Below are 10464 nucleotides of genomic sequence, written 5' to 3' on the forward strand. Positions count from 1 at the left end.
TGTTTGAGCATCATCAATTGTGTTCACCGTACCATCTCCAACTTGTAGAATCCATTCTGCAAACTCCCTGGTTTCTTCATTGGTTGATGATGATGCAGAATTTTATAATCTCATGTTTTTGGTCAATTTCAATACTTTGCATGAGTTCCATAAGTATGAAGAATTGATTGAAGATTCAATAATATCTGCTCGACTACCTTTTGGGACAACGGGAGGAATTTGCCTAAAATTACCTCCCAAGACCACAACTTTACCACTGAATGGTTTATCATAACCAAAATTCAACGGGTTTTCATGAGGTCATTCAAAGTTTTATCTAATGCTTCAAAACAATGTTTGTTCAACATTGGTGCTTCATCCCATATGATCGAACTTGCCTTTTGAAGTAATTCAGCCTTTTGAGATCCTTGCTTGATATTACAGGTTGATATATCATTAATTGATATATGAATAGAAAACCTTGAATGAGCAGTCCTTCCTCCAGGCAACAACAAAGAAGCAATACCACTTGATGCCACGTTCAAAACAATGAGTCCTTGTGATCTTAAACCTGAAGACAATGTATTCCACACAAATGTTTTCCCCGAACCTCCAAATCCATATAGAAAATAAAACCCTCCATCGTCGGACAAAACTGAACTCATTATTTGTTTATACACTTTAGATTGCTCAGCAGTCAAAGACTTTAACAGTGCTTCATGTGTATCGCGCATTTCTTGTTTACTGTAATTCAACTCGTCAGCAACAAACTTGTTTTCAAATTGTAGAGTTTTAGAAAATCTGGGATATGGCATACATGGAAATTCTTTAAGTGACCTCCCATTGCAGTGGAGAAGTTTCTCAATTTTAATTAAGCAGAGGTTCATGAGAGCATCATCCTCTATTCAAAACCTAGAATTATATGCATGTTATTAGTAATGAAACATAAATTCTCTTATGAGATCGGTAACTGAAGGAATGTACAAAGAAAAATATCAAGTGACATAGCAAATATGTTAAAAAATATAGATAACAAAATAAAATTGTGCAATACAAAGTTGTAATTGTTGAAAAAATGTGTTGTCAGAGTCTGGTGTATTTTTTTTAAGAAAAAAAATGAGGAATCATATTTATTATTGATTAAAAATATTCTAATAGAATATTAAGTTGTGAGATTAGTGGGAAGGTGGTTATTTGGTTAAAAATGTGTGTTGTGGGTTAGTGGGGTGATTATTCTATTTTTATTAAAAATTTAATAGTGTTTTAACTTAATATTCTAAACGAATTTTTTTTATCAATGATTTTGGTAGTGTTTCATGGGATCTATAGTGAAACATTATATTCAACGTGGTGGGATGAATATCACCAGGGGAAGAGAGGTGTGTGGTTATTGGGTGACAGTTATTTAGTCCAAAATGTGTGTTGCTAGTTAGTGGGGTGTTTATTTTAACAAAATTAAAATACACCATTTATTTTGTTTAAAAATAAATTTTATTAAAAAAAATAGAATTCACATAGAATTTAAGTTGTAGGGTTAGTGGAGTGGTGGTTATTTGGTCGAATATGTGTTAGTGGGTTTGTGTGGCGGTTATTTTAACAAAATTAATATCTAATATTTATTTTAATAAAAAAATACATTTTTATTTAAAAAAAATTCCGCATATATATTAATTTGTGGGGGTTTTATAAAAAAAGATATTTGTGAGGTTAGTGGGGTGGTGGTTTTTTGTTTCGGCAGTTTTTTTTTAAGGAATAGGCAAATCAATCAACACACTTTTGAACTCATTGCACCTCCACTTTATGCTTCTAGTTTTTGGCCAAGTTATTTTAATCATTTCACATTCCCTATGATTGGATGACTAAGTTTAAATTTCTTTACTTAGATAAAACATTGATTTTTCGATTTTTAACTACAATTTCTAAATCGAATTTGATTTATTTAGATAGAAATGTGAAAGCTTCATTTTTAAACCAAAAGTTAAAATGAAATGGTCAAATGATCCTTTAAATTTGCACGAAAATTTAAACATCTTAAACTAAAATAACATATCAAGTTTTTCATAAAAAACATAAGCCAAGTGCATGAAAACATGAAATACGTAAACAACAAACATAACACCTAAGCCAAATACATGAAAACATGAAATACTTAAACAACAAACATAACGCCTAAGCCAAATACATGAAAACATGAAATACTTAAAAAACAACCCTAAAAAAGGAACATGATAAGTTCAATACATAAAATTAACATCCAAAATATGATTTGTCAATTCTTCTCCTTCTTAATCTTCTTGATCAGCTTCTTCTTGTTATTAGCTGAACCAACTCCTTCATTCTCCGAGTGAGTGCTCCGCTTGCATGGGGGTACTTCTTCTTTTTCTATGTTAGGATCAACAACATTGTTTGTCACCAGATCAACAACATCACCACTGGCAACAACAACAAACTCTTCATTAAGATCATGTTATGTAGTAAAAAATTAGATAACCACATTATTACTAAAAATAAAAATTTATACAAAGTAAAATAGATAGTAGATGTAACCTTGGTCAAACTGGAACTCGCGTTTTCAACACTCTCATCAGATGTAGGTGTTTCTAGCAACAACAATGGAGCAGTGTCGTCCTATAAGCAAACAAAATATGACAATAATATGTGAACAACACATTTTCAATAAAAAAAACTCAATAAATACAGGAAAAAATGATTCGCAATGAGCCTAGTTACATTAGGAGGAGGGAGAGTTTCCTTGAATTGAGCAATTAAGTCGGGGTCTGCACAAATTTTCTTGACACGATATGATGGCTCAAACCTGGAGCTTGAAGTGTTGCTAACTTCAATCGTAAAGAGAAAGGTCTTTTCCAACAACTTAAGTAATTCAGCAGGAGTTGTAGAGCAAGAGCCAGCAGGATTCTGTCACCAATTAAAAATTTAAGAATTAAGACATGCTAAAAAAGCGAGTACTACATTTTATGATAAAATTGCACTCTGATCTCATAAACACATACCTTTGTTGACGAATCAACCAAGTCAGCACAGGTAGTTTCAAGAAGAGCACTCGCTTCTTTGTCAAATATGACCAATGTAGCAATGTCATTACCCTGCTTTACTTTGACTTGCAAACGGAACATGTAGTATCACCAAAAAAAAGGAAAATTAAATGGTCAAGAAATTTAATTTTCAATACAAAATGGAATAGGTAGTTCAATACCTAGGGATCATGGAAAAATAATGACGGTTACAGTTATCACAGAAATACATTTTCTCATCCCAAATAACTTTTTTGTTGCACTTGCAAGCTTTGTACCACCAATTATTCCCCTCAGGTATTTGTATGATGGTCCCTAACACAACACATCATGACTTCTGCATAAAATGACCAGGTTAGTTAAATACATTTAAAAACAACAAAAGAAAAAAACATAAATAAAAATAATAATTTTTTTAGAAAATAAATATTGATAGACCTCATCCATGGCTCTGATCTGCTCGAAAGTTTTCATCTCTGAGAGTTTTAAGAACTCTTCATCAAGGGAAGGTTTTGAAGAGTCGGACAATTGAGTAAGAATCTGAGATCCAGGTTCATTCATCTCGAAAAACCTATTGCATCAATACTTCCGTCAATTGTAATGAAGCCATAAAATTAAAAAATTAATATGCAAATGAGCATAAGTAATGAGTATGGCCGTACTTGTCCCTCACAGCAGTGGCTTCAGAAATCTCAGGATTAAAGAGGATTTGTGTTGCACCATATACATTTTGCAGGCTTTGTTGACCTACGCAATTATTTTAATATGGTTATAAAAAGAAACATTTAACAAACCAGATATAAACAATTTTTTTCCCTAACATACCTCTAAAAGGCTTGATTTTTGCAAACTGGATTAAAACCACAACGCCGGTCAGATCGCGTGAAGATAAAATAGAGAGTAGCTCTATGACGTAGCTTCCAAAAAATGCACACTCAACTTTCACTCTGTTTTCAACAAACTTATGATTAAAATTATTACTCACAATGATTGGTCAATGAATTCAAAATTTTAATAGATTTTGCGTTTTTGTTCAAAATACTAATAATTACCCTTCTTGTTCAATCTCTATGGTAATTCTCTTTCGCACTTGATGATTTTTTTCAAATTCCTGCTCGGTAAGGATCCCTATCACATCTGCGAGACAAAAAAAATATGATAGATCACAAATAATTTTACGGATGTATACAATTTTAGTTTGAAATCTCACCGAATAACAGTGTCTGATCTGGATCATTGAACATGATATCATAAACAGAAACAAATGAATAAGGACTCTTAATGATGGGAACATCGGTTAGGGTTTGAACAACCGAATCAAACCCAAAGATTATTTTGTGAGCATGTGTCGTTGTACGAAAATTCAGAGGGCTATCACCAACACTGAAATGTGAAAACATGTGTATACTCGACCCTCAACTAACAAAGGATTAAACTTATAAACATGAGTCCTTTGCACTATGCCATGGATCCTATCACCCTGTAGATTGAGAACATGTAAGTGAACGGAATAAACTTAAAATTTTAAACTAACATCGAGTCAAATAGACATTTGTTTTTAAAATAACTAAGAAGTCGAACCTTTGCATCCATTAAAACCAACTTCATCGAATTAGGAAGTTTTGAGCGATCGAAACTTGGAGTCATCCACTTCCGCACCACCTTCACAGTAACTCTCCACACATCCTTTTCCTTTGAAATGGAAGAGACATCATCAACAGTTAGACTAAGAGCCATGACAACTTTTAGATGGAAAAGTGATGGATGAATTATGAAGTCACATGAGGAATTTATAGAAGTGTTTCTCAAGGTAGTTTATCTTTTTGTGGCGGTTGATTTTTTATACATGGTGGGTGGTTATCAAATTTAAATGAACGTGGTGGGAGTTTGGAAAGATGGTTTGTTTTTTTAAAGCATCAATTTTGGAAAAGAAAATGAAGTTCACGTAGGATACAATTAGTATATGTGGAACATGATGGGAGTTTACACATAGTGGGTGGTTATGGTTTGTTTTTAAAATGCATCAACTTTGAAGAAAAAAAGCGAATTCACGTAAGAAACAAATATGGAACATGATGGGAGTTTAGTGATGGTGGGTGGTTATCAAAGGAAATAGACATAGTGGGAGTTTAGAAAGTTAGAGCTCACGTGAATAATGGAGATAGAAATTAGGTAGTTTATTTTCCAAGTGAGTGAGGAGTTATTTACTAAGTGGGTGAGAAGTTATTTTTTAGTAGCATTGTGGACAAAAAAGTTAACCGATGCATGATAGAATGACATGTGGAAAGGAGGCTCCGAAATTTACTCTCGTAGCAGAATCAATATGGTGATGCCACGTGGAAGGATTCTTCTTGGAGTGATTTTGCTTTATAGTATATATAGATACTATTAATGAAAAGAAGAAGGCAAAGCCTAAACAGTTCAAAAGAAACGGAAACAGATAAAGGAGAGTTAAACAGTAACAAACTAGGAAAAGAAAACAAAAAAGAACTGACTAAGCTAAGGGTGCAAAAACAGAAGCTTCTGCTACCCCAAAAAATAATCATTGAAATTCCATAATTCGGCTGGCGGGTGAATAAAGTAGCTTCTTCTACCCCAAAAGCATATAAAATACGCTCAATTCTAAGTTCTGGGGCAAAAGTTATGACTGTTTGAAGTTTGCAGCCAAATTAACCTTCAAAATACAACCTGTATGTTCCGTTTACTATTTTTACCGATTTCCCCCGTTTAAGTCGGCTGACAAGTAAATAAAGTAGCTTCTTCTACCCCAAAAGCATATAAAATATGCTCAATTCTGAGTTCCGGGAAAAAAGTTATGGCTGTTTGAAGTTTACAGCCGAATTAACCTTCAAAATTCAACATGTAGGTTCTGTTTTCTATTTTTACCGATTTCCCCCGTTTAATTCGGCTGGCAGGTGAATAAAGTAGCTTATTCTACCCCAAAAGCATATAAAATTAATTCACTTACATTGATTTTATTATTACACTCATTGTTATCCATTAATTTCTTTTAGATCAAATAGTTTAAACTTTTAATCCATCTCAATTAGTGAGTCATGTGCTACTGCTTCCTTTCTTATCATCCTCACACAAACAACTTCATCCATTCCTCCAAACTCAATCAACACAAAAAACATTAATGAATTTCAGAGTAGAAGATGAGGATGTCATAATGAGCCTAGAGAACAGACTAAGCTAAGAGTAACTCCAACGCAGGTTGCTTAACCTGGTTGGAGGAAATAAGCAACGTTGCTTATTTTTGTGCTCCATTGGAGCTTGCTGGCCTGGAGTTGCTTAAAGCTAAAAGCTAAGCAACATTGCTTAAATAAGCAATGCACCTTAACTTGCTCCAGGCTTAAAGAATTGTTTTTCTCTCTCTCCATTCAGCAGCAGAATCCAGTTAAAAGAAGAGGGAAAGGAGAAATCGTTGAAGAGGCAAATCCAACAGTGCAAGGAAATCCAGAAAATAGGCAAACAGAAGCAAAAATATCCCAAATTTCAGATATATATGACACTAAAGGAAGGGAGATCACAAAGATTTAACACTAAAGAGATTTAAAGTACAAATCGTTGAAACAAATAAAAAAATTACACAAAATACATAGTAAATCACTGACGACGACAAATTCACTCTGTGATGGCGACGGAGAGGATCTCCGATCTGATGGCTAGAGCATCTGAACGTCCGATCTCCGATCTAGCGGCTTGCATGTCTTTCGTAGCCTCTGATTTTTCTACCTCCGATCTCCGATCCGTGTTCTGAGAGACCCAGAAGCAAAGAGAGGAACCTTCGACCTGGGTGGAAGACATGGAGGCTTCGATCGGTTTTCTTAGAGCAGAGGAAGAGGATGGAGGCTTCGATCTCAAAGTAGAGGAAGAGGTTTTTTCAGTGAGTGAAGGTGAATTTGGGTTTCACTCAATCTGTGAGAAGAGAAGGTTAATCTGGAGAGTGTGAGAGATAAAGAAGCTTCGAGAATGGTAAAAGTGAATGTGTTGGGTGAGAAATAAACAGAAGCTTCTGCTACCCCAAAAAATAATCATTGAAAATATTTCCATAATTTGTGATTAATAACTAAAATTTAAATAATAATAATATTTAATTTTGGCTTAAATACTCTGTAGGTCCCTGAAATTGTCTAGCGTATGAAAATAAGTCCCTGAAAAATATTTTTCCGATTCGGGATCCCTGAAATTTCTTTTTTAATCTAAATAAGTCTGTACCCGTGTTCTGAGCTTATGTGGCTCTTATTTTGCACCGTCATCAATTCCACGTGTATTTTTTCTTTTTCTTTAATTCCATGTGTGTTAATGAATTATAATTAACAACTAAATCTCAAAAGTAATCCCTGACTAATTAATCCCTATCTGGAAAAAAAAAACTAATTAATCCCTATCTACAAAATGTATGGGAAAAAATCCCTTTTGGGAATCTCTATCAGTGTGCGTAAAAAACTGATTTGCAATTGAATCACCAGAAAATTCAGCAACCTTCACCTTTCAAACTTCAAAAATTGAAACTCCAGCAACCTTCACCTCTCAGTCCTAACAACAACTTAGTAATCTACGAAATGTATGGAAAAGATATACATATCCAAGAAAAAGCACAAGCCAAATCTGCAAAATGTATGAACAAGATCTAGATCCAACCTTCGCAGAATCCAAATCGCACAAGACCCGATTGGAAAAGGAACAAGGTTACAGGAGTAGAAGAAGGGGAACAACAGACCACACCAAGCACCCTTACTCTAGATCTGACCAGCTGAGCGTAACTACGAGGGCAACAACTGTAAGACCTAGGATTTTATAATTAAATAATTAATTTCCAGCTCACGCATAGGACTCTGTGTAAGCGTGAGTGGAACTTGACTTATGTTTGACGTTTTGACTAATGTTATGAAGACAAAAGTTCGCAGTATGTTTAAGGATGACACTATAGTCATTTTGATTGATAACACGAGTCATATTCGCACCCGACTAAGGTCGAGAGTGTCCGAAAAAGGCTATATCCGCTCCTAGAGCATTGTTTAAGATAATTTTAGAATTAAAGAGAGAATAAGAACCTCTGAGTATTTTTTCCATGATCAGCTTTCCGATACGAAACCCTGGACTGTACGCTTGTTAGGTTTCGCTTCCCGAAATCGGGGACTTTAACTAAGACCCTGAATGAAGAGTTTCCTATTTGGAGCTTCTAACGAAGTTTCCATCCTCGTTACCTCATTTCTTCCAACGTTTGGGATATTTCTTCAGAAGGAAGTTTCTTCATCCGACGTCGACTGCAAAAAGTAGTTTTTCGGCATAAATCGACTCACACCGTCTTTGAGACGTTTTCCTCAATTAAATGAACCTTGATTTGAGTTTCGACATTCTGTCGCCGAATACTCAATTTTTATCAGCAGACGAAAGTACCAAAACGACCGGAACCGCGAAATACCAATTTTTCGGATTTTCCCCTCTCCTATAAAAAGGGAAAAAATGAGAAAATATCTCATTTCTTCCCAAAAGTGGCGGAGAGCTTCAAGAGAGTAAGAGAGAGTGAGATTTTTTTTCAATTCTTGCCCGATCGTCCTGATTTCAGAAGCTACGCGTAGGCACAGAGGTAAGGATGCTTAATCTTACTTCTATTTCTACTTTCTGTCGGCTTATTCTATCTATTTCTGTGCTCAAAGTTTTGAGCTTTTTGTAAAAATGTCTGATTGCCTCGATTTTTCTTTCCAACTATCTTCTACTACAACCCAACATGCTATAATCACTATCGGATCGTTCGGATTTTCTCCGAGTCGCCGTAGATCTGAAAAACTGACTAAAAACCAATTTTTCTTCACATGTGCTTACTTTATTATCAAAAAGTCGCAACCAAGCTTAGTACCCTTGAGATTAAGTGCTATAAACGTCGTTGTGAACAACCCCATCAATTTTGTTTTTCAGAATTTCAACTTTGAGTTTTTGGTCATTAATTCTGGACCAAAATACCCCTAAGTCGTATTTTTAGTCGTTAAATATTTCTGAGAGTTTCTCTGACCTAGATATCACCTACGAATACCTAGGAATTAAATTTGATCGAAGAAAAGTTCGGAAACCCTATTTTCTAAAGTGGCCGAAACTTTTTGGAGCTGTACCGCGTCCAAAAATAATTTTTGGGTTTGTATGGCCTGAGCCATAGCGTAGCCCTCTCCGTTGTCGAAATTTTGGCGTTGGTTTCGTGTCATTCCAAGTTATGTAGCTCGAGTTATGCGCGTTTTAGCGAACGAAGTTCTGTTGTCAATTCGTGCCTATATAGGAACTCCGAAGCTTTAAAGCTTTCTTTCCGATTTCGATTAGTGTTATTAGATTGATTACTTCTAGTAGGGCTTGTGTTGATGATTGTGTTTTCTTGTTCTAGGTTCGCAACTTCCATGCACAACTTCTACTCACGAAGGTAAGGGTAACTCAGTTTTAGAGCGTCTTTGAGTCTTGCCTGCTTTTATCGCACTGTCTGCGTTTGAGATGAAGATGTTTATATTGATTGGCATTGAGTTATGATTATTATGTTGAACTGGGAAAATGTTTTCTGGAGGCTTCGACCGAGTGAACTTATTGAGACGTGTGTCTCCGTTTTCTGAGAGGTTTCGGCCGTTTATTGGCTTCTGTCGTTACTGCTTCCTAGTGGATAGAACATGTGGTTACTTTGGATTGGTCCTTGGTTGGGCTTTGTTGTTGTCTGACTTGGCATATAGGGCTTAAATATAAGTGGCGATGAGGAGGTGTGTCCTATCATTGTCCCGTCTTGTGAGACGCTAAGTGGCGATCAAGAGGTGTGTCCTATGATTGTCCCGTCTTGTGTGACGTTAAGTGGCGATCAGGAGGTGTGTCATATGATTGTCCCGTCATGTATGACGCTATAAGTGGCGATGAGGAGGTGTGTCCTATCATTGTCCCGTCTTGCGAGACGATGTTGATCGATCCATTTTGTTAGCAGCATATAGTTGCATCATAAAGCACTAACAGTTGATCTTACGTTGTCGATATTTGATTTGACTTGTTGAGGTTATTGTTATCTGAGTTTGATATATGTTGTTAAGTTGTTAATACCTGAATTGCTTTTATGTTATTGGATATATGTCGTCATCTATCTGGAATTAAGTTGCTAGCTTATGTGCTATGTTATGCTCTTAAATTTTAATAGCATGCTTTCCCCTTTTTACGTGGTAATTGCATGGAGTTAACCTTTTCTGTTCGATACTTGATGTTTGGGCGCTTAACGCTATTAGGCGATGCTTAGTTATGATCGAGATGGAGAGGGACTGTAAGCGGCAGAGCAGAGATGGAAGAAGTTGTTTGACTTTCTTTTAAATAGTTTATGCTTTGAGTCTTCTTCAACCTCTGAAAACTCTTTTACTGGAACCCTGTCTTAGCCACTGTTTAAGTGTGCATACTTATTTTGGAAACCTACTTATATCTTTGTAAGTTACTATTA

The 10464-nt window shown here is 35.4% G+C and overlaps 1 protein-coding gene across 1 annotated transcript; it reads right to left on the reverse strand.

Annotated features, from left to right (window-relative positions):
• Nucleotides 1–2248: 2248 nt before the first annotated feature.
• Nucleotides 2249–4748, reverse strand: LOC130727339 (uncharacterized). The gene is made up of 11 exons (XM_057578446.1): nt 4593–4748; nt 4420–4491; nt 4230–4239; nt 4064–4148; nt 3837–3958; nt 3674–3758; nt 3450–3582; nt 2991–3083; nt 2710–2895; nt 2538–2607; nt 2249–2430 (listed from the first exon to the last, which is right to left on the reverse strand). The coding sequence occupies exons 1-11, from the start codon at nt 4746–4748 to the stop codon at nt 2249–2251; spliced, it is 1194 nt and encodes a 397-aa protein (XP_057434429.1).
• Nucleotides 4749–10464: the final 5716 nt, after the last annotated feature.

This window comes from Lotus japonicus, chromosome 1, assembly GCF_012489685.1.
Source record: "Lotus japonicus ecotype B-129 chromosome 1, LjGifu_v1.2".
Taxonomy (NCBI): Eukaryota; Viridiplantae; Streptophyta; class Magnoliopsida; order Fabales; family Fabaceae; genus Lotus; species Lotus japonicus.

Coding starts and splice junctions, on each gene's coding strand:
- LOC130727339 (XM_057578446.1), bottom strand. CDS start 4,748: ATGGCTCTTAGTCTAACTGTTGATGATGTCTCTTCCATTTCAAAGGAA. Junction 3,583..3,673: donor GCCACTGCTGTGAGGGACAA/GTACGGCCATAC, acceptor TTGATGCAATAG/GTTTTTCGAGATGAATGAAC. Junction 2,431..2,537: donor TGTTGAAAACGCGAGTTCCA/GTTTGACCAAGG, acceptor ATCTTAATGAAG/AGTTTGTTGTTGTTGCCAGT.